Source organism: Montipora foliosa, chromosome 6, assembly GCF_036669935.1.
Source record: "Montipora foliosa isolate CH-2021 chromosome 6, ASM3666993v2, whole genome shotgun sequence".
NCBI classification, from domain to species: domain Eukaryota; kingdom Metazoa; phylum Cnidaria; class Anthozoa; order Scleractinia; family Acroporidae; genus Montipora; species Montipora foliosa.
Genome location: NC_090874.1, coordinates 54,720,383 through 54,745,407, shown reverse-complemented (window position 1 = coordinate 54,745,407; position 25,025 = coordinate 54,720,383). Strand labels below are relative to the sequence as shown.

At 37.6% G+C, this 25,025-nt stretch overlaps 1 protein-coding gene and 1 long non-coding RNA gene across 5 annotated transcripts in view; one reads left to right on the top strand and one right to left on the bottom strand.

The window, feature by feature from the left end:
* The window catches only part of LOC138007770 (sodium-dependent neutral amino acid transporter B(0)AT3-like), a 28,325-nt gene extending 5,516 nt beyond the window's left edge, over positions 1–22,809 (top strand). Inside the window, exons 1-10 of one of the 4 annotated variants that reach the window (XM_068854836.1) lie at positions 90–239; positions 1,912–2,211; positions 6,870–7,327; positions 9,826–9,936; positions 12,492–12,701; positions 13,262–13,372; positions 15,641–15,839; positions 17,321–17,480; positions 19,028–19,190; positions 19,971–22,809. In XM_068854836.1, the coding sequence (XP_068710937.1) occupies positions 1,950–2,211; positions 6,870–7,327; positions 9,826–9,936; positions 12,492–12,701; positions 13,262–13,372; positions 15,641–15,839; positions 17,321–17,480; positions 19,028–19,190; positions 19,971–20,219 (1,923 nt within the window). In that variant the 5' untranslated portion in view covers positions 90–239; positions 1,912–1,949 and the 3' untranslated portion in view covers positions 20,220–22,809. Of the gene's footprint in view, positions 1–89; positions 240–1,514; positions 1,535–1,911; positions 2,212–4,170; positions 4,678–6,869; positions 7,328–9,825; positions 9,937–12,491; positions 12,702–13,261; positions 13,373–15,640; positions 15,840–17,320; positions 17,481–19,027; positions 19,191–19,970 lie in introns of those variants that run through there. The other 3 variants (XM_068854838.1, XM_068854837.1, XM_068854839.1) reach the window with 3 other exon arrangements.
* The window catches only part of LOC138007774 (uncharacterized), a 23,545-nt gene continuing 8,432 nt past the window's right edge, over positions 9,913–25,025 (bottom strand). Inside the window, exon 3 of the long non-coding RNA XR_011124117.1 lies at positions 9,913–10,047. This is a non-coding gene — a long non-coding RNA (uncharacterized lncRNA). The remainder of the gene's footprint in view (positions 10,048–25,025) is intronic.

Genomic DNA, 25,025 nt, shown 5'->3' with positions numbered 1-25,025 from the left:
CCAATTGTTATCCCTTCTGGCAAACAGTCAAGTCGCATACGATTAACAACCAAAATTGGTGATTGATAATTGATTCGCCGTCACGGATCGTCTGCGTGAGTAGACCGGCTCATAGAACTCATTGTTAATAAAACTGCAATTCACTTGTTTGCCAATTTAGTTCACTCACTGTCCAGTTCTTTTGACAAGATCCTCGAGGAATTTTTTTGCCACTGCCGTTGGCCAAAGTACCTCAAAAGGTAAGGCCTTCGAGACATGTTTATCCTGTTTTCTTTAAACAATGATTTGATTCTTCAGAAACCCAATCGGGTCTGTTATTTTGGGAAGCAAAACTTGGATAATTTGACGTGGATGAAGTTTGCCTGGTTTAAAAATGAAACTTAGTATACTTTGCTGGATCAGGAAGACGGCCTCAAACATTCTTGAAAGTCTAGCTCAGCGCTTCAAATATCGAAGTCAAGCGTCAGTCATTTATCCGCAGTTCATATATGATCTATTTCATATATCATTTCATCGTTGATTTTCATGTATTTGACCCCGGCTTATTTGAATCATAAGCAATACTTCTAAACGGATCACTGCTTCGTACAGTATTACTTAGTCTACAAGACTGAAACTGTGATATCTTCCGATCATTTTGCATTCAATGTCAGCGGTGGCCAGCGTTTGAGGGACAGGGATCAAAGCGCGAACTCCATCATCGCACACAACAGGTCGATCGAAAATTCAAAAAATAACTTTTTGATTTTTCTGTACGACAGTGGGAAAAAAAATATCTAGTGCGATTTTCCCCGACCGTAAGTAATTTATCTTACACTAGTCCATCAGAATTGGATCTTTGCAGCTTCGAGAGAACTTTCGCCTCACGAAGATGGCAAAACTCGCCAGTTCAACTTATAGATACAGGAAGTTTTAAAATTTTGCCAAGGCGAGTACAGTTTCCGCCTTGTTCAGTTCGGAAAAAAGAAATCGACCGGAAAACAAAAGAAAGATCGTCTAGCTCACAAATGAGGCCCCATTAGGGGGGGGTCTGAGTATCCCGTATCCCATTAATTTTTGGCCAAAATATCCCGTATCCCGTTAATTCTTATTTGATTCTTTTAAAAAATGATAACTTCGATATCCCAGAATCTTTTTAAAAATATCCCGTATCCCTTTAATTTTCCGCCCAAATATCCCGTATCCCTATAATTTTTTACCCAAATATCCCGTATCCCGATAACCCCTAATAGGGCCTCACAAATAGGAATCTTTCTACAGAGAGAATAGGTTCCTGGCATTCGCAGCCTAGTTGACTTCAAAAATAAGTCTATTCAGTCTTCAGTGGAAGCGATAAAGTCGGACTGAGACTTTTTGGAATCTACCATCATTAATGATGCGGAAAAATAAAATATTTACATTTTCCACTCTCTTCTTGGCGAATGTAGATGTAATATCCCTCTTTTTGGTTTCCGGAATGAGCTCAGCCGCATGGAACAAAAACTTTTTAGTTACAGAGAGCGCGGTAAAATCAGAAATCTTTGAGGAAGCAAAGGTAAATACTGAATTTTGTGAAAAAAAGAAACGAGTACGAAAGAAGAGTTATTATTGTTCGTCGGGCATTTTTATGTTTGAACAAAGTGATCTTCTCAGATAACACTTCAATGGTAGGTTACTTCTTGTCGAAACGAGTCCTGAATACCAGAACTAAACGTTTTACTGTACTGAGTCCCTGAACCATTGCCAAGTCGCAACATAAAATATCGATGAGTCATTTTGCAACCCTGTCGAGTCTAACTGTTGCTGACTGGGCTTGAAAGAAACATTTTGAAATGTTTTGAAAACGATAAAGCGACTGTCGTTTCAATATCATCCATATTTATAGCCCTCGTGACTTGCTGGTATCAATAATCGCACGACTTTGTTTTACAGAGTAAACAGTGAACACGAGTTAAGCGCTGAGAGACAACATGGCCAAAGAAGAAGAGCTTGAATATTCGGACACCAAGAAGATCACATTTAATGTGGAAAACGAAGAAATTGAAGAGATCAATAACCCGCATCCTACAACGGACATCGAGAGCAATGGAGTCACTGTACGAATTTACGAGCAAGATATGAACCGTGGAAAATGGGGAAACCAGATCGAATTTGTTCTTGCTGCAATCGGGTTTGCCGTGGGATTGGGGAATGTTTGGCGTTTCCCGTATTTGTGCCAAAAAAATGGAGGAGGTAACTATGTTTTCTCGAATTTAAATCATTTACTTATGTCCGAGACCTGAAATGTGTTTTGTTTTCTTTTACGGGAGTAATGTCTCTCTGTTGTCTATGTTTGATTCCTCTCTGTGGTATGGTTTTTCAGCTTATACGTTGAAGCTTTCTTGTATTTGATGCAAGTCGAAAAATCAGCTTGCTTGAACGCTGATTTATCGTGAATTTTAGCTGAGTCATCCAGTATGCCACGAATCACATCTTCAAAAGGATTTTTTTTTGCGTATAAAACAAACCTACCCACGTGTTGCTACGTTTCAACACGACGAAGTGTTTATAATTAGTTTTCGATTCACTTGGTCGAAATCGATGGTGGTTGTCGATTTAAATGAACGGGGCATCTCGAGGAAAATAGTTTGTTGACAAATGTTTAGTCTTACGTTCTTTATAGTCAGTTTTGGTCCGCAGAAAATGTAGAGATTCGTTTATTCATCTTTCATGTCGGTTTATCCTTCCCCCAGAGAGAAGAATAAACACTACTCCGGGCTTTCGTTTGTTGGCGAATTTCTCGTGATCCCACATTTCCCCAACAAACATTTTTACAATTCTTATTTTAAGATAAACTTGTGTGTGTACAAAATACTCATCTTTCGTACAAAACAAATGCGCATTTATTTCATAGTATTGATTTTTTGTCAAACTGGTATTTTTACTACGTCATAGAAGCTTCGCGCGATTCGGTTTTAATGGCTTGGTTTCTGAAACAAGAATTTTAAATTCTCGCCTTAGTTTAAAAATTATTTAATAGGTTCTAAAATAATTATCGTCAGTTAATTTCACAAGCCGTATTCTATTCCTTTTATAAAGGTAAGTATATCGTTGTTTCATGTCAACGCTGCAATTTGCATAATGCCAAATCTCCAATTTCATCCAAGCAGATGAATTTCCAAAATCAATGAGTCTCTTAATTGTTTTTCGCGACAAAAGTATCTCCATTGTAAGAACGTTTTTTGAAAAGCTGAAAGATTGACTAAAATGTGAGACTTGACGAGGGAAGTACAATGATCACACTTTCATCGACAAAAATGACTACGAATCACGTGCGTTTGTTGACAATTCACCGACTTCCCGCTACTCTTCCCGCCTTTATTTCGCGGGCAGTATAATCAATGCCACGTGACCAGATGCTGTGACTGTCTTGTCAAAATCTCCGTGGTAACGGCGTCCTCAGAGAGCCGGTTCAAAATGTATCATGTTTCCCAGTTGTTCCCAGGTTTGAGTTTTGTCAGTCAAAGAAGCCTTGATATTGTAATTTTATGCTCAAGGAAAGCAGAAGTCAAAGACAAGTGGGTTCAGAAAATAAAAACTCGGAATTTTTCTCGAGCACATCAGAGATACTGAGCGGAATAAAAGGTAGTTCTCAAGAAAACTGCCTCTCCTTTCCAGGTCGGATTTTGAGTGGGAAAGGCCAACTAGCTATAATTAATTTTTAATATCCTAGAACTTGCCAACAAGTGGAAAATGTTTATAAATCGGACAAAATTATTATTATCTCAAAGCGTTTATATAGAACTTAAAAAAAAGGACAGGATTTTGTGCAATTATCTTCGATGAACACAACAAAGCAACCAGACTTCCGTCGTTTGTTTTTTAACCTTTGGAGACTCATAGAGAACCGCAATTCGGGGTCCGTAATTTTACGGAACGCTCTTTTTGAGTCAGTTTCACTGTGGCGGGATCGTATCATGTTGCCTCCCGGTGATCAAAGGTCGTTTGTGGGTCTCCGTATTCGGCAACCTGAAGTAATCGTTTGTTGAGTTCATTATGAGCTACACATTCAATCTGTGTAAAAGATCATATGCGTAGATAACATGAGAGTCGAGTCTCGATTGGGAAGTGGCTCGAAATGCCTGTGTAGCCCCTGAATGAAGGACAGCTGTCAATTATGTCGCCTTGTGTGGTTTGTTGTCCTTTCATTCATTCATTCAGCTCCGGCTCCGAATTCCTTGTGTCGTACTAGCAGTTGTTGAAGTCAGTTTTTGCATTTGAAGAATTGACACGAGGTCCCGGAAATAGTTTCTTAAATAACGAAACGAACCGTCCTTCTGTCATAACATCAAAGATATAAGTCATCCAAATGGCAAATTGAAATTTGATCATTTCACGTGTGCACCAAGTCGGTGTTTGTTTTCATTTGGTCCACGCGCGAAGCAATCGCCGTGGGTTTTGGCTCCTTTGCAACTATGACTTCGGTATCTATGAAAGATGGTGTTTTGAATGTAGCAATATCCCCTCCAAAGGAAGAAAGCTCCGCTGTAGAGCAAAAACCCGCAGAAGCTGTAAAGGACCCCGAAAAAGTAGAGATTGTGGATGAAGATCGTGGAGGATGGGGCAACAAGATCGAGTTTATTTTGGCCACTGTTGGTTTCGCCGTGGGTCTTGGAAATGTTTGGAGATTTCCTTACCTTTGCCAGAAAAACGGAGGAGGTATTTTGCATTTTAATGTATTCTGGGTTCAGACCAATTATAATGGGGCCAACCGGCAACTTCGAGGTGATTGAGGTTAAATTTTCGAAATCCCAGTAACATTTTATCGTGTCGTGACGTATTCCTCTTCTTGGAATGTGGTACAATTTTCCCGAAGTTTTGCTTGCTTTCTCCAAGTTGGCGATTGTTTTTAACCAAGAGGGTTAAATTCTTCATCTTAAGCTATACTGTTATGGTCCTATATTCGCCGACGCCTTCGAAACCATGGAAGAACGTTCCGGTTCATGATCCATGTGAACTCGAGGTCATTTTCGTTTTGAAATGATCTGAGCTCAAGCTTATCGCATTTCAACGCGAGCCTTCTGCTTTTCCTTTCTTCAGCTTGTAATCTAACTCTAAGACAAGAAAAAGAAATGAAATCTAAGCTTAGGGTTATTTATGTAGACGCGTTTACTCAACACTCACTGAAAGCTATACGTAAGTTTTTTTATGACCTTTTTTCGTACGATTTTCGTGTTTATTTTGGCAAAGGTTAATTTTCTGATTGAATGATAAATTTGTTACCGTGTTCAATATCTTGACAAGTGAAAAGTTTTCAAAGTATCAGACTTCATGTCACATCTTCTCTCGTTTCAAGTGGTTTCAAGCTTTGCTATCTTTGATAATTTTGTGACTCATCTTTGACGCTTTTTCTAGTTTCTGTGTTTACTTTTCATCCTGCCCAAGTACCTTGCTGAATGTGCCAATAATGAATGACGGTGCGATAAGCAATCTTTCTCGATCCTTTCTCGTGTTTAATTTGTGCGCCGGGATCGCACATGTATGAAGCTCGCTCGGTCACGCATGGTTTTTGCGTTACTTCTACACTTGGTTCATTCAAAGTTTTTACCAGTTGATCTGATAATTTACAGTGTAAGTAAAATGATCTGAAGCGATCCATTTGTGAACTATATGCTTCTTGGTGCCGAAGGAATGAGGAATCGTTTAGTGATGCTGAAATGTTAGAAAAAAATGGCTTTGAAACATTGGATGCAAAAGAGCGCGAAAAACGTCCTGCTTTACAACACAAGGTTAAATATTGCTTGAGGTGACTAGTCTTGACGACTCTTGTCTAATGTGACGTGCTAGGTTTTAATGAAAACATTCCAATAAATGCAGCATATTTTTTGTAAAAGACCACAGGGAACATTTTATGGCAGTGTTTTTTGTGGTATGACAATGTGTTGGTTTTGATTTGGGGAAAATTACTTTTTCCCTTTTAACAATCATGAAAATGGGAACTAGATGTTTGGCGACACCTAAATAATCAGAGTTGGGAGTGGGAGGATTCAAACACCCGAAAACAGCCTCTGAGGTCCCTGGAAGTAATGCTGAAATCTAAGTTTGATGAAGCGAAGTGAAACACCAAAACACAGAATTTAGCTGTTCTTTTCTACTTTTTTTACTCAATCACCGAAACTTGCAAGGAAGCAAATTCAGCAAATGTTTGTTCTGTTGAGAATTATGTGGGGTAGTCTCAGTCTCCAGTTGTAAGTGCCTCGATGCGCAATCTGAATACAAATTGAAGTCTTGTTTCGGACTGTTTTGGTGCTTCATTTTGCTGTTTTGTGGTTTAGTAATGTCCAGTTTGACTGGAGCATAATAATATAATTTTAGTGTTACGACAGTCTCAAACTTATGGAAAGGAAAGGAAAGGAACTTTATTTAAGGGTTTAATCTTCTAGCGCCATAGAGCACTAATCGGGGACAATGTAAATTGAAATTAACAAGTTAACGCAAATCAAAAAAAAAAAAAAAAACCAGAGTACCCGTAGAAAACCTCTCGGTTCAGAATAGAGAACCAACAAACTCAACCCACATATGACTCCACATTGATGGGAGGCGAGTGCTCTCACCACTGTGCCATCGATCCCTGCACCCCCAAGTATAGGTGCTCTACTAAAAGTTATTGTGAAGACTGTAAATTAAATCAAAGCACATGAGAACCAGAATACATGCACATGTACCAGGAGGAAAACATCTTACTTAGAGTAGAGAACCAACAACCAACCTACAATGATGTTGAATCTGGAAATCAAACAGTTCCACAGTGGTCATTACACTAACACTACTCACAGAATATTTTTCACTATAATTTAACTTTACTCCCTTGAAGTTGTCTATAATGTAACTTTATTGATTGCTCTTCACAGGTGCCTTTTTGATTCCATACTTTTTGAGCTTGTTTCTTCTGGGCATCCCGTTGTTCTTTCTGGAACTTGCAATTGGCCAGAGCCTGCGACAAGGATCTGTGGGAGTATGGAATGCTATACACCCTTACCTTGGTGGTTTGGGCTATGCTTGTGTTGTGGTATGCCTGCTGGTGGGGATGTATTACAACATGATCATTGCATGGTGTTTCTATTATCTGTTTGCATCGTTCCAAGATCCTCTACCTTATTCTTCCTGCCCCATGACGTCCAATGGTACTTTATTGGAAGAGTGTAAAGAAGCTGGCCGCACGCAATACTATTGGTACAACAAAGCTCTTAATGCCTCATCATCTATTGAAGAGAGCGGTGGTCTTGTCTGGCATCTTGTATTGGTCTTGTTGGTGGCCTGGGCTGTGGTGTTCCTGTGTATGATGAGAGGTGTCCAATCGGCTGGAAAGGTAGGTCAAAACTGAGTGAGCATGTCGTTTAAATAAAGTTTCACCAACCTGGTGCTTTACAAAACTCAGCTGGCCAAGTAATTTTTATTTTCAATTTGTAAAACATTTTACTTTAAAGACTGTTTATGGTCAAAACCAGTATTTTCAGTATATAGCAAATCTAACTAAGCAGAAATCAAGAATTAGTGAGTTGTCATAGATGAGGCATTTGAAAGTAGTTGTATTTTGGGGAGAACCGTTTTGTACCCTATGCTAGTGTTATTGTTCAGCAATGAAGGTATCAAACTATAAGCATTGTATTTTGATTGTTATCTTGTTGCTAATAATAATAATTATTATTAGTATTTACTAAAACAGTGGATAGCGTTGAACTCGCGCGCTGATTGGCTCATCAAACTCTGAATATCCTGTGCTATTTACCTCCAAGTAACTGGGGAAAAAATGGCGTCCCGATTTGCATCCGTGACAAGTGAAGAAAACATCCAAATTAATTTTTTGTGCGGTATATTATCTCACTGTTTTAGTATATACTAAAACAACTATTCACCTCAGTGTCAGTGGCATAGCTTCACAGCATAGCCTTGCGGCTCGGTAAATATCCACTGCTAGCCACCTCCACTTTGGTGAATAGTTCTTAATTATCATTTTTATTAAAAGACGATTATTATTAGGGAATACTTAATTCATGTGATATAATGTAATATCAGATATGTGGGATATAAGCAGGGTTTGAGCCAGCTTTATTGCCTTAGGAGACAATTTGTCCCTCTGTGGCCCTTGCAAAGGGACAAATTAAGGCAACAGCGGGGGCAACCCTTGTCGCCCCCAAAAGGGTTTTTCTTTCTCGCCAGCCAAAAAAGTGACAAAAGATCCTGTTGTTTTCGTACCGTAACGACTTGTGATCATTTAACCATTTCATCTGGAAATTGCAAGGTTTCGAATTTGGAAATTGAGCATCATTTTCTTCTCGCGATTCTTCCTCGTGTGTGAATTCGTTTTCAGTTTTTTCTTCTTCTCGGTCGATGGTTTTACGTCTTTCACTTCCACAATAACTCGAGATTTTCCTTGTTCCAAAGAATAATTTACGCGCACAATTGGCCTCCAAAATAGCGCACAATTTTAAATTTTTTCCCGCACCCTGTCAGAAGGCCAGATAACATGAGGTCAAGGCCATTTGTGCCAGCCCTCCAGTTCATTATGGTGTCCAAATGCTGATACCCAAGGGACATGTACTGTGGGTCTGGCATGATCATGACGGACGTTCTTCTTTGTCAAATGCAATAAAGCATCGCTTCTACATTTAAACAGTGTTTCCCTTTTAGAGGTAAAAATCAGGAAAAGATGGAGTTGTAGGGTTGCCCTACATAATCTTGGAATTTCGAAAACACACTGAGAAAATCAATGTGCAAGATAATAGATTTTTATGCTTAAATGTGAACCATCAGTCTCAGATTGAATTCCAGAATTCTATACCTGCCAACTCTCACGCCTTAGGCGTGAGTCTCACGCCTGCGGGTTGAAAACTTCGATCTCACGCCGGATCACGCTTGCGGGCCAATTTCTCACGCCTGATTGGAAAATGTGAGTTGTTGCCGTCTTTCTTGACACAATTTCCAAAAATATGTTAACTCAGACCCATGTAAGGAACGAAAACCATGTGTAAAATAGATAAATGACAATACCTTCGTCGCGATCTCTGATTTTTGAAGTGAAAAGCACTGGGAGCGAGCTCGCGTTTATACGCGTTTATACGTCTTCGACAGACTTCGGAAGACTTCGGACTTCTTCGGAAGACTTCGGACGTCTTCGGAAATCTTCGGAAATGATTGTGTCGTCTTCAAAAATCCCAGCACTCCCAGGATAAAAATCTCACGCCTATATCTCAGAAAAAGTTGGCAGGTATAGAATTCTTTTTCTTAAACTAAAGTATGCCAGTGTTACTGTATTTTTCTCAAGTTAAATTTTTTTGGAATTTGCACTGTACATGTATTATTGCCATTGTAATTTTGGTTTTTATACTGTTTGCTTCAGACATCTTCCCAAAAAGGTGTCCTTTTTGATGTGGTTATTATTATTACTCTCCTCTGAGTTTATATGGGTTATTGACCAAGCGTTACATGTACATGTAGGTCAAGATGGCTGATATTGGCCAAGTTCTGTTTTTGCTTGTTTCGTCTCGGTCCATAAAAAGGCAAAAAAAGAACGAGGCCAATATCCAGCCATCTTGATGGAACAAGCTTGGTCAATATAGGATGTATTATATGTGATAAAACACCACAAAATGATCTTTGATCTTGTAGGAGATCTGAGTGTGCAAGATGGCTCCATCTTGCTCACTCAGGTAGCTAATCACAGCGTGAGATGTGGTTCATCTTGCCCACTCACGGAGCTAGTCGTGTAATAAAAATTAATAATATTGTTGTGCTTCATTTTTGCAATAATTATATATTTTTTCTCAATATAAACATCTATAATAATTGTACATTTTTCAATTTCAGGCTGTCTACTTCACGGCTACCTTTCCCTATATTGTGCTGACAATCTTCTTTGGTCGTGGAGTGAGCCTTGAGGGTGCAGGAGCAGGAGTCGCTTACATGTTTAAACCTCAAGTAAGTGTCTATTCATGCATGGTTGCATTCTTTTGGAGCTCTTCAAGGAAAGGTACATGGGATATTTCGCTGATCTGGCTCCAGTTGTTCAAAGTGCACATATAGGAGAATCTAGTGGCAAAAATATCAGATACATTGTATATATTATGTTCAGAATTGCCCTTAATAAGATGAACATGGGTTTCAATAAGTTCACAAAGTGTCTGCTTGCTCTTTCTTTCCAACTTAAACATCACTCATGTCTCAGAATACAGACAACTTATTGCACAAAGTGTCAAGTTCAAGTTCAGGTTTATTGTTTGCCTCAGTACAGAGCATAGTATTTGAATTATTTGAAAAGCCAATGGCAAGAAAGCCCAAAGGGCTTATAAGAGAGTATGGCTCCCTCAATTATATATTATAATTAATTGATATACGAAACTACTAACAGAAATATACATATCAGATTATAGGCAGAGTGTACTTAACAGTGTATGAAACGTTGAAAAAAAAAATGGATAATTGTATTAAATATAGATCATGCTAAAAAAAGCAAGAAAATAGGGAAAAAAATTAAAAGATTATAATGAGAGGAATGCTTTCAATTTAGGGGAAAAGGTGGCGATAGTTGTTACATTTTGAATTTCAAAACCTAGAGAGTTGAAGAATTTAGGACCTTGGAAACAGAATGTTAGAGGATTTTCTTATATTAGTCCTGCAACGGGGCAAATGACAAAACTCTGAACATCTAGTTTCATAAGAATGCACTTGGCATATCACTAAAAGCACATCATGAAAGCTATCACTGGAAGGATGCCAAATTTATATACATGTATTTATAGATACATAAATTTTCCTATTTGAAGTTCATAGAATCGACTATACAGTGTATCTCTCACTATGTAAAATTCCTAGTTTTATGAACAAAGTGGTCAGCTAGTGTGAACATTGAAAGCACTCCTCGACCCCAAGTGTGTCCCCCAAATGCTGCTCTGCGAGTAAGGATAAACAGCTGTGTTTACCCTAAGCTAAATGTTCTGATCTTTCGGACCCTGATCCATAAGCTTGTTCTCCGTAACAAACGAAAGATAAATCCTTCATCAGTCAGTGTAACCAGATTTATTCCAAGTAAATTTTCGCGGTGAAACTTCTTTTTCGACTGTTTATACTCGCACACTTTTTGGAAAGAGTTTGAACTTTATTTTCATCTCAAAAGAACCTGTTTCCCTTACTGTACTTTAAAAGATGTCATAATAGCTAAGCTAGCTAAGTTATACCTGTGGGACTGCAGAAGGACAAGCATGCTACCAGAAATAATTGGCCTAAAGCATAAGATTAAAAATAAGTTTGAAATTGAAAAATACGGTAATATTAAAAATAATACCTTAGATGAATTTAAACGTAAATGGACAATTAACTGTAATTTGTTGCTTAATATATAATATTTCTTTCTTGTAGGAATCATATTGTGTCATGGTTTAGGAAGTGATTGTAATTTGATTAGTGGGATTGTAATGTGATTAAGTATTGTGTACGTAAAAGAAAAAGGAAACACTGTAATTAATTAAGGTCTGTATTGTGTTTGTTATTAGTAATTTGATCGCTTATGTATTGTGTCTGTTATAAGTAATTTGTTATCAGTCTGTTATTGGTAATTTGTAATGCCAGTAATGTAAAAAAAATAATAATAATAATAAAATGTTCGCGGTGAAACGAGAATTAGGGTTTTCACCGGTGAACACAACAATTACAGTCCCGACAATCACATGGAAAATCAACACACAATACCTCCCAATGAAGTACAATGCTAAACTACGCAGTAACGCTAGACGCGTGACACGCGTGACAGAACATTAAAAATAACGCTAACCTTTTCCTTTACCTTATTGTTGGAAATACATCAATTTTGTAAGTAGCAAAGGCTAAAATTTAAGTAAGACTTCATGTGGGATGCCAAAATTGGCTGTGAATCTTATTAGGACAGTGGTGCATTTCTCGACATGAGTGAATGAGTCAATATGAGGCGTGCAATCAAGACTTGGCCTCAGCTGCAGGGTTTGAAACTGTCACCAAGCAACAGCTTGAGCATACTCAATAAAGATAACACAATTTCTGCAGAAGTCCTTTCTTTCTCGTCGAGTTAAGAAAGGCTCTGCTGGGAGGGTGGCATTGATATACAGTAATTTGTGGTGTTTAATTTGTGACAATAACTAGTACATTTTTTAAAACTTAATTAACATGATTCATCATGAACAACCAGTTAATTTCTTTCACTTTCCAAACACTTGCACATTGTTTTGGAGAATTATTTTGGAGTTTTGACCATTGATTTACATGTAAACTCTGAGGCTGGATGGCCTTCGTGACACTTTTTTGGCAATGTAAGGGCCTTAATGTATAAGGATTGGATAAAATGAGTAATATTTATGACCTAGCTGGCCCTAAATGTATTGTTGAGAATTTGATGTAAACTCTGAGGGTGTTCTGACATTATTACTCTCTCTTTAAGTTATCCACACTGTGATAACTATAATATGATTGAATTCCTATATTTGCTAATAATCGGTGTTTTGCAGTTTTCCAAGCTGGCAAATCCCCAAGTCTGGTTGGAAGCAGCCACTCAGATTTTCTTTTCATTAAGTGTTGCCTTTGGAGGACTTATTGCCATGTCAAGTTACAACCCTGTGCATAATAACTGTCACCGTGATGCCATCATGGTCTCCCTGATTAACTGCGGGACGTCTGTCTTTGCCAGTATCGTCATATTCAGCATTCTTGGCTTTAAGGTTTGTTTTGACTACTTCATTTCAAGGATCTACTTGACACAATTCCTGGAAAGCTTCTGGAAAGCACTTAATAAATAAATAAATGAAAGTACAAGGAATATTTGGTGGTCTTAAGAAGATGAGAGATCTTCTCAACTTCCTCTGTGTTCTAAGAAAGTTTATGGTATCTCTTAGGCCCGTTTTAAACGTCGCATTTTACATGTGCCGAATCTAATGCAAATGAGCAAAAACGATATATTTTTCTCATTTGCATTAGATTCGGCACATGTAAAATGCGACGTTTAAAACAGGCCTCAGGTACATGTACTATATACGACTGATCCGAATATACAATGTAATTTTATATCGAACCATTTAGCTGGCCATATGTTCTATCGCAGAGCCTGCTTGACCTCAAGCGCTGGTTTCTCTTGCACTTTGATGACCAAACAATAGCATATCTTTAGTTACTAATAATATTTTGTTTTCATTAAGTGAATTTAAATTTTTTTCTTTCCAGTTCAATAATATTGCAGCTTGGTTCACTTGTTTTGTGTTTTTTTTTTTTTTTAATATTCAAGGCCACTCATGCACTGGCAGATTGTCAAGATATGTGGGGCCACAAAAATGACACAAATGGCACTGACTTGGTTGCACTTCATTGTAAAGATTTGGAATACTGGCTATCAAAGGTAAATATAATTATTGTCCTGCAAACTGGAAACTTGCTGGACTACATGTACAGTCACTGTGATGTTTAGTTCACTAAATATGATTTTCATTCGTCAGTGCCATTGGCCTAGCATCTGTCTGTTGTAAAAGCATGTAAATTTGTAGTATGTGAGGTTTTTCTTTTCTTTGAGAACTTTCTTGATATTATTGGCAGGCAAAAAAATGCATTTTCTGTTTACCAAACATTTAATATGTAGTTATTTAGGCCCCATCTTATTATTCACAAAATTATTGTTGTTAAATTACTTTATCATTGCCACCTCAACCCTAGGATGCTCCCCAGTTGAGGAGTACAATCGTCTGGCGTCAGACAGAGGAAAATCTGTTAAGTCTCACTCCCAGGGGTTAATGGGTTATAATAGTTATCATAATTATTAATATGGTTGCTATCTCCCTTCCATTAATGCTTACATGCATGATCAAGGAATAAAGTGGCATTATAATGGCTTATTGTAATTGTTATTGTGACTACTGAATTGAAAGTTCTCTTTTAATCTCTTAACTGAAACACCCCATTATTTAACACAGGAGCATGTGGTTGAGGACAAAACATGGAGTACCTGACTCCATGGAATAATAATAATGATAATAATAATAATAATAATAATAATAATAATAATAATAATAATAATAATAATAATAATGAAAAACCTTTATTGAAAATCAGTCAGTTAACACAGAAATTATTAACAATATAAAAAAGATATATATTCTGTTCTAATTATAAAAAAACAGTTTAAGTTCATTCTTCATTTACACAAGCAAACAAAAACAAAAAATATATATATATATGCACATGTTATTGTTATTATTAGTATTAATATAAATAACTTTATTTTTAATTCGAATAAAACTGTTTAAAAATATATCTATAAGTATATAAAACAATCACAAATCTAAAAAAACTATTCCCAGTAATAATAAAAATGTATATATAAAAGTTATAGAACCTAGATTTTCGCAAGGCATCTATCTAATTCAAAGTCCGCTTCTTGAACATTACTTCTAATTGTTCTTTTAGCTGTTCTTGACCCTCTAAGACAGAGTAGAGCCGACCTAAGGATGGCAAAAGAGACTTTAGAGCGTATCCAAGAGACGGTGGTGGCATAGTTCTCTCCTTTCTTCGCTGCGACTAGCTCTGCCAACCTGTTATGGTATCTCTTGCACTCTTCTCCCATGCCACCTGTTGTTGTAAATACTAATGGTGTAAATGTTGCCTGTTCCACGTCCATCACTCTTCGCGTATACAATCTCTTCTTGTCGTTCTCATGCTGCTTGTATATCTGCTTGAGGTCCAGGTCTCTATAAGAATCAGCGTTGGGGTAGCATACCCGTACATCAAAGAACGCTGACCTTTGCCTTTCCCAGAAACCTCTGGCATGGATGTCTATTAATAATAATAATAATAATAATAATAATAATACCTAGAGGATATCCATGTTGGGCTTCAGACCCACACAATGCAGAAGACCGTGCTGACCGGATCCCGAGACAAGTTTTGGATTGCTGCATGAGGCAGCTTGTGCCAGAACTTCCAGCACGATATTGCTGTGATTTGGGACAAATAATAATAATAATAATTTAGAAGTATTTTGAAAAAAATCATTTTTCAAAGTTGAACTTCCAAGCAAATGCTGCCCAATTCATGGAACATAAATTTTGGGCAGATGTGTATCTGTTGGCTAGGAAAAGAAGTACATCTATTTTGAAATGGGTTAGTTGTTGGGAAAAAGATTTTTGTTGTGCTGGCAAATTGTGTTCAATCTGCTTACCTCTCCTGGGAGTTATGCTTTTCTTCTGAGGGCTATTTGTAGTTAATGTTGTACCCTCTGCTTCAGCCATTCCCCCACTGAAGAGTAAATCTGAGGCCTATTGCCACACCCATTTTGGCGTACAAAGCATTTAAGTGTTGTTATTTTGCTTACTAGCTAGGAAACTTCTGCCCGGCCCTGCAGGCAAACAGAATTTCTGGTCTGTTTCTGCCTGGAGTACAGAACAGTTTAAAAATTCCCAGCAGGTAGAGAAATTGCTCTGCAAAGGCTAATTTTGGGTTAATTTTATGGCCATGATACACAGTTTTTTTTTATAAATTTTGAAAAAATGGGTTGTTGGGTGCCCCTGCAAGGTAATTTTAAAAATACTGTTATTTTTGTATATGTTTGATTAGCTCACCATCATATGCATGACATTAATTATTATTTTTCATTTGCTATCCATTTGTTTTTTAGTCTCCCTCAGGTCCTGGTCTGACATTTATTGCATTCACTGAGGCTATTGTGAAGATGCCAGCTTCGCCTATCTGGTCTGTGCTGTTTTTCTGCATGTTGTTGACTCTTGGTCTGGGCAGCATGTTTGGGACGCTGGAGGGGGTTATCACCCCCTTCTATGACCTAAAGATTGTACCTTTTAGGAAAGAGATCATGACTGGTATGTATCATTTTTAAAAAAATGTTTTTTTAATGCATTTCAACAAACCACAGTCACAGACTGGAACTTGTGGACCTCATTATACATTATTAGAAACAGATCAACGTTGTTGTATTCCGAGGTAGAGAGTTGAACGCAAGTTCGTGACTAGATAAACAACCACACTTGACGCCATGTTGATTAACCTCAGAAACAGACCACAAGGTCTGAACCCTTTATTCAACTGTGCATGTGTGACATGTACATGTATGTAACAAACGTAAAAATAATAATTGATATCAAGAACAAAATAAGTAAAAATCCTATTGCTACATCGATAGTCAAAAAGATTTTAAATACAGTGGATGAAGAAAGAAAAAAGTATTGACAAGATAAAAGTAATATTCTTATGACTACATACAATATTAAAGCTGAGACCTACTGTTAGTACAATGTAGTAGAACTGTGATAATGAAAAATGGTCATTTCCTATTAATTTTACAGATGTCTTTAAGTCCTTAGTATTCTTTTCAAATTCCTGGAGATTCAGAGTTTGACCTGATTTAGTCTCAAGTTAAAGTATGCTTGTTTATGCAAAACAACTCAAAGCCGCTAAGTAAGAGTTTTTGAAAATCCTCTCCTGTCACGTGATATGTGATCTTGTACATGTATATCAGCTTTGTATGTGGCAGTAATGTGGGATGACCTTTAAGTTCCCCTCTGACTTTCTCTGATTTGTTATTTTGAGCAAAGTTCCCCAGGAGATAATTATTATAATAAAATTTATTGTATTATACATGTATGCGTGAAGATGACCCTTGATTTCGGAATCAATGATCCAAACTCTTGTTTAAATAAATTATACGCATCGTAGTTTTCTGTAAAAATGCCTTTTACTAATCAATTATTGTTTGTAACATTTTACATTCCTCTATCCTTGTATTAATGTATCAAATTTTGTTGAAGATACATTGTAGTGTACAGTATATAGTTAGTCTTTTTAATTTAGGTTAGTGTCCTTACTTAATGGGTACACTGTACCAGTACCTACACGAGGCCACAAAATTTAGTTGAGACAGTTTTCCAACAACAACACTTTCACTGTTTTCAAAGAAAAATAGTGCAAAAAGTACTTTCCCGGGATACCCCTCCCTCTTCTTCCCCCCCCCCCCCCCCTCAATCAATGTTGTACCACTGTTGACAAGCCTCATAGGAAACAGAAAATAACGCAACATTGTCCAGGGGGTCAGGGGGTCATTTTCACTCCAAGCCTGAAATAGACCCTAAAGGATAAGAGTGTCTCAACATTTTTGACGCCTACCTACACCGCAATGTGCTGATTCCTAAAAAATGCAATATGAAAGAGTCTCAAGTTTACATTGGAGACACTTAGAACCCCCCATCCCTCAGTCTTTAACAGCTAGGGTCATTGTAATGTGGGTTTTCATTTCTAAAGATGATTGTGTTAATATGTTGATTTCGTGCTGATTTTTCATTTGCAGCCATGATCTGTGCTTTCTGTTACTTCCTTGGACTAATCTTCACTCAGCATTCTGGACAATACTGGCTGCAGATATTTGACAACTATTGTGCTACCTTACCACTGTTGTTTATTGGATTCTGTGAACTTGTTGGTGTGAGTTACATCTATACAACTGAAAGGCGAGTAGCTTTGTTCCTCAATTTTGTTTGAATTGCTTTAATTTATGCTTAATGAAAGCAGGGAGATTCATGGAGCTTAACTGCTACAACAAGTTGCAAAATTGTTGAGACACTCATTAAAAAACACCTTTTCTAACTTCCAATACTCGGCGTATCTAGAATTTAAACCTTTCCCACTTCCTCTCCCCTCTCCCCCTTTCAATGTTGACTGCTTAAGTTCCCAACATTTTTTTGTCTGGCTAGCAACACTGATAAGGGGGGGGGCTGCAGTGTGAGCGATAATAGGGAAATTAATAACGCCCCAAGAAGGTGAAGTGTCTCCACTATTTTTGCAACTTGTTGTAGCAGCCCCTTCTGTTGCAGTTGGGCTGGTCGTGGGGGAGGCTTAACCCTTTCACCTGTAAACTGGCCTAAACCAGCCATACTTAGTATTTTACTCTGTCTAATACCAGACGATTTTACTCATCAATGGGGAACCCACAGGAGTCAATGGGTGAAGGAAGGGAGGAGAGAAGAAGGGACTCAGCAAATTGTCAAAAATTTGAAATTCTAAAGCACTTTCAACACAAACAGGGAAAGACAGTTCTCAAATAGTTGCGGACTGTATCCAAATTAAGATTGAGGTCCCAGATATAATGTCGCAGAATGGGATGCTTTCCAATCTTGTTTTCTTGTTTTGTTGACTGTGCACCTGTGGTTCAGTTGATTGAGCGTCGGGCTGTCAAGGGGGAGGTTGCGAGTTCGAACCCTGGCCGGATCAAAACTCAGGATCTTAAAATAACTGAGGAGAAAGTCCTGCCTTTGTAATTTCATCACCTAATGGTGAGACTGTCAAGTCTTCTTGGATATCGACCATAAACGGTAGGCCCCGTCTCACAAATATCTTCTGTGTTCATCAGTTCACCCACACACTATTCGAGAAAAGTAGGGGATGAAGTCCCCGGTGTTGTGGCTGTCCTGTTCTCTCCAGCGGAAGTGCCCAGCTTGGTGGTGATGTCTCTGAAAAGGCCAGTGTGGTGTATTAGGCCACCTAAGCAGAAACAGCCGTAAAGTCAAAAAGGGACTTTGCTGAGTGCTGGAATATATACTTAGATGGAGATGTAGATGTTGACACTGCAACTGTCTTTTTCAGGCTTTTTATACTAGCCTAGCATGAATAAGAATATACATGTAGGCATGTGGGCAGTGAAATTTACTGCTATCATGAAATTTTACATGTCTCATTAAAATTGGATGCAGAAAAGAATAACTGTGTGTGTGTGTGTGTGTTATTATTTCATTGTTTGAAGCATTTCAAAATGTAAGTGTGCAAATAAAATTTGAGTCATGGTCTGCAATATAATATGAATGATGAAATCAGGGTGAGCAAATTTGCAAATGTGCTCTTTCACTTGTTTCTTCCTGGAAACAATTAAGTACCATTATTGCAGTACCTAGTTAGGGTTCTGCTACTTCAAAAAAAAAAAAAAATTTTTTTTTTATACTTCATATAAGTCAGGTAAAAAGTGGGTGGATCAGTAATTTTTGTGTTACGCATTGTTTCACAGATTTGAAGACGACATTCAATACATGCTTGGCTTTCGACCACACCTTTATTGGAAGATTTGCTGGCGTTACGTCTCTCCAGGGCTCATCGTCATCATCTTCATAGCCAGTATCATCAATCTTGCCATCAACCCAATGCAGTATACTGCTTGGGATAAAGTCAATGTGAGTTTTTCTGTTTCATTGTTGACACATCAGGCCTAGCTGTTACAAAACTGCCTAAAACTGTTTTATTGTGTCTTTGTACAAAAGCCTATGGGGGGGGGGGGGGGGGGGGGGGGGAAGGATTAAAGCTCAAGACCTGACCTTAAATCTCGTTTTGAAGCAAATATTCTTTTGAAATTTGCTCGTCGTAACGAGGCTGGAAAGGCTCATTAGCATTAAAACCAAAGAATATTTTATATGGCCTCCATTATTTAAGATATCTTTTCTCCAATATTGTGCTTTAGCTGTTTTGTACTGTTCGGTTATTTGTACAGTTGCAGAACCAATCATGGTTGTTGCATCACATATGTCACACTTGTGCAGTTTGCATTACAAGTTTGATAATAAATATTATTGTTCTTTATTATATGGCTTGTGTTTGTAGCCGATATAACGCGCGCTCTGATTGGCTAATTGTGACTGAATCGTAGGGCATTATTCTCCCGTAATACCCACGGGCCGATTACGGGCTTGCAAAAACAAAGCAAAAGGTAATTAAAAAGCCATATAATAAACTATTTTCTAACCAAGCTAGCTCGAGCCGTACTGTGGAATATTGGCCCTTGGGCCAGTATTCCCCAGTACGGCTCGAGCTAGCTCGGTTAGTAAGAAGTTATTAATGTATTTTGACTTTCCCAAATAGAGCAAAGCTTGTATAAGTACATGTAAGCTGCGATTACTACATGTGAAAACGTTAACAAAGTATCAGTCTGAATGATGCATCCCTTGCTTTATTTTTAGTCCAAAACTGTGGATACCAATTATCCTGGTTGGGGATATGCGGTCATTGTTTTACTCATCGCTCTTTCGGTGCTGTGTGTTCCTGTTGTGGCCTTTTTGCGCTATTTTGGCATCTTGAAGTACAAGAAGGCAGCATCAAAACCCACTGATGGTATTGTTGCACCGGGGTCAGTGACACCATCACTGTCACATGTGCCGCTGCCACCCATGGAAGTGCCGCTGGCTGGGACCCGTGATGACATAGACTAATCTCGTGATGAGCTTCAACAGTAACCTTTTATCTTGGTTAAAAAAATGACATCATGCCATTTTATGAAGATATAGCTGTATATAAATAGTACATCATGTAATTCGGTGGTGGTTTATTACATGTTTGCATCTCTTTTTTTTTTGAAGTCATATTAATATAATACAAGGATGCGAGCCCTAAAATAACTTTCAGTCTGAGTATAATGCTCATTCATCACTGCCTTTGAAATTGTTGCAGACAGTAAGAAGAAGGGTATATAGTGAAAACAATCATCGTTATTATTGGTCTTGTTAGTCGATGTAAAACAAACTATTACCATCATAATTTGAAAGAAAAAACTGAAAAAGGTTGAAGAACCCAATCAAAAACCATTCTTATCATGAAAAAATAATTATGGCATTTGTAAAGTTGCAAAAACGCATCTGGTAAAGGCTTTGCAAGTATAATTTTAATATGGTTTTAAAAGAACCCCAAATCTTGTTTCAAAGCCATTCATATCATAAGATGAGTGAAGTGTTCAAAAAGATGACCAAGGGCCTTTGCATACATGTATTTGACCTCACACGGGAAAACGACTAAATGACTATAAACGTTAGTCTTCGTCGGACAGCCGTCCTTAGGTAGCGTTGGAGAAGAATTGCACCGGTTGGCATTTTAGCCGAACTTTAAATAGTGCTAGGAAGGACACAAAATTAATGGTTAATCTTTCTTATCATCAGATAATTAGTGTTCAAAAAGATGTCAAAACTTGTCTTTGAAAGCCTTTGTATTATTATATTATTTTACCATGATTTTTAGAGCTTCTCTGTTCTCTTTTAAGCAACAATAATAACAAAACAAAAACAGGAAAAACAATGACAAATCAGGATGTAGGATTGCAATTAATGAGAATGGGGAAAAAAAACCTCTTGAGGTGTAAGTGCCCTCAACAAGTAACCTCTCAAATTTTCTTTAGCAATTTGGAATAAATAAGAATTTAAAAAATTTTTTCGAAGGTCACAAATTGTAAGTCATGTTAAAACGCTGGTTAGATGAAGTCTTCCTTGGTTAATAATCGATAATAAGCCTGGAGCAAATTCTTTCAATTGCAGGCCAGTTGTAGAATTTTCCATGTATTTTGATATCTTGCCTCAGAATTCTCCCATTCCATCCTTTTTTTGTTCTGTTAATAGTTTTGTGAAGGTTACAGTAAATATATGATTTCCATTCTGGAATGATTCTTTTCATTCTCATTACGTTGCTACATGTATGTATTCAACAGGATGCAAAGACAATACTTTTGCGTCTTATCCTTTTGCCTTTTCCGTCTTTTTGTTTATTTGGCAGTTCCTTTATCTGAATCACAAAATGGTCACCTCGTAGTTTTATGTAAAGAACACATTAATAATTATCTTGACTATACCAGAATTTAAAGGAGTACACCTAATTATAAATAGTGTTTCTGTCGGGTAACCTTCACCAAGATGTAATCGTAAATAATCGTAAGTGTGTTTGTATATTCCAGCAACTGCTTCAAAGCTCGAATGAAAACGCCAAGTGTACAGGTGAATATTGTTTGGTTGCTTTTCCCGCATCATTTGTGTTGAGTTGTACATTGAAAAAGCATTCGTTCTCTGAACAGTTGAAGAATATTTACTTATCTAGTCGTGTTTGTGCTATGCGCTTACTGGTCCTGACATAAGACAAGGCTGTGTAAAAGGTAGATGGAAGTCATCTGGTCAAATCCAAGCAGTTTTTTTCTTAAATTTCCAAATGTTGCGAAACTTGAAAAACCAAGGCATCATGATAAAATATTGGAGAGTGACACGAGAGTCAAAAAGGAATATTTCAGGACCTCGCTAGTTTCTGAGCTGTAAATTTGAAAACGGCAGCTTTCAATACAATACAATACTTCATTCTATGGGAAAGATTCTTTCTCTGCTCTGAAAGCATAATTAGTGTAAATAAATCCAAATTATTACCGACTCAGAGAAATGACGGTATTTAACAGAAATATTCCAACTTTTTCACTCGACTGATGACAACGTTGTGATAATCTAACTGTTATTGCTCGGTAATTGTTTGGAATCCCTAACATTTATATTGAAAGACTTTCTCCTCTGCCTCATTTCCATAAAAGAGTCTCATCATTATCTTCCAATCCATTTGGCCTTGTTTTGAAAGTGAGGTTCCTAGTATTTGATGGGGTTGGTCAGTAGGGGAGTAAATGTCGTTACTATTGGTGACAACTTGCGTTTAAAATAACTTAAACAATACACCTTATTTTAAATTGGCCACCATTTTAAAATTCTTTTGTTTGCTTGAAAATTAGCCCTAGTTATATGTACCTCGTTCGAGATTAAATATTCTTTTGAATTTTAAGTTTAAGATCGAGGCAACAAGGGGTAATTTTCAAGAAAGCAAAAGAATGCTAAAATAGCGGCCATTTTGGAGTAAGGTGTATATTTTTCATCTGGGTTTATCCTTAATATGCAAAAGAGCCATTGTGAGATTATTCTTTTAAGTATAAACATGACTCGTTGTAATCTTGCTACATGTATTAGACAGCTGGCAGTTGTATTATGTGAAATAAAGTTACTTAAGCAGTAATCTAGTGAGTGGTCCTGTCCAGTACAGTTCTTTACATGTGGACAATTTTTTTACCCCTCATGGTTAGTGCGCTCGACTCCGGATTGAGTGGTCCGGGTTAGGGTCCTGGCCAGGGACATTGTGTTGTGTTCTTGGGCAAGAGATAAGCGCCGGCCTGATGGGCCCATCTAGGCTCTAGCAGACTTTACTTTAAAGTTAAGGAGGCTCAAACTAGTTTCAACACATGAAACTGTACTATTTTAAACGGTTTCGTGTAATAGCAAAACAGATGGGAGCCACATGTTAAGGTGGCTCTGAATCTGCTCCAGACGTTTTTAAGCTTTGCAGAGAGTTTTATCTTAGCCTGCTCGTTTCTTTCCAGCAATAAAAATTGGGGATTACTAAGTTCGGTTTTGAGATATAAGCGTATTAACGGGGTTAAGGTGTTTTTTGGTGGCCCTTTTGTCGCCATGGTGACCTATTACGTCACATTGAGTGCGTGTTTTTAAGAAATACACCTTTTCACGGTTTCTAACGCCATCTTGGTTGGGGAGCAAACGCGGCTTAAATTACAATGAATGTATGGGATTTTGGCCAAATTCAAACCTCTATAACTCCGCTGCAGGAAGGGCAGATTTCGAATATTTTAAATTTTTTTTAGTCAATTTATTAATATTCACTCAACGGAAAATTAGATCATTGCACAAGGCACAACGTCTGAAAATTGATTATTAGAAATGTCCTCATTTCGCTTCAAATTTCGCCGGAATTCGCATAAGTTTGTTTATAAGGGTTTTTATTTTTTGGCTCTGTCTCACGAGGACTGGGAACTACAAAATTCACGAATTTGATTGGCTAAAATCGATATTGACCGCGGTCTAGATTTTCCCATCTAGACCGGTAATGTTTTGCGGTGAAATATTGAGTATTTTCTTCTACCAATATTTATTTATGGAAGTGCCAAACAGCATGATGACAAAACTGAGAGAGGATGACGAGCATTGACAGAATTAAGTTCAGCTCATCGCCGTTCGCAAGCAAAATGTCAGTTAGTAAAAACCAGTTACATTAAACGAATTAAATTGTTCTTGTTTGGCCATATAATAAACATCTTATTAACCGAGCTAGGTCGGTCTGTATGGGAGAATCTTGACCTCGGTCGCTGGTACAGACCTCACTGCGTTCGGTCTGTACTGGCGACCTCGGTCAAGATTCTCCCATACAGACCTCCCACTCGGTTAATACGAACTAAATAAAGACCGAATGCATAAATGGCGGCCAAAAAAATATTCTGTTGTTTATGTGCTAATTAGACTCACTAGCCTCGCTCTCAAGCAACATTTCTTTTGTATTTTGTACATGCAAATGTGGCTAGTGAGTCGAATTAGCACATAAACGAAAGAATATTTTCTTGGCCGGTCTATGATCGTTATAGCTTGATTCTGATTTTCATACTTCACGACAATAATCTCAATCGCTAGAAGTGCTTTTTGAGAGGTATTCTCGCTATTCACAATCGTCAGACCTTCATTTAAAGGATTTATAATGGTTCGAAGTCGGCAAAATTCCCACACATCATGATTGTAATTTAAGCCGTGTTTGTTCCCCCTCCCAGCCAATATGGTGTCAGAAACCGTGGAAAGGTCTGGTATTGTTTCGTTTGGTACCACAACATTGCCGTTACATGAAGCAGTGTTGAATAGACAAATCTTCTATTGAGACATTCCCATCAAATTGTTGAATCTGGTTTGAGACACCTTAAAGGGTGCAAGTGTAATGTGTCAATAACACTAGTGAGGAATTTACTATTCCAGTACTGGAAAAACCCAAAGCCTCCAATAACTTCTATTACTGCTATTAAACCTCAGGACTAAAAACGTATCACTTAAGTATTGTCCATAAAATTCACTTTATTACATCCATTTAAAAATCACTGGTGATCCTGGCAATCTGGTTGGCTCTCAGCAGTGCGATTTATTCACGAATCGCACTATTTGTTTGCTCTAAATCGCACCATTTCCCCAGCCAATGAGAAAGAAACACTAATACAAAACAACCAATCAGATTTCAAGGCTTGTTTAAGATAACCAATCAAATTGCAGGAAAACTGATGAAAGACAAAGAAAGCCATTGTGGCCAACATTGGTACTGACTAAAATCCTGTATTTGAGTGATTAAATAATTAACGATTATTGGGCGAGGTTGAGCAAAATATCACGAGACACTGACTAATCACG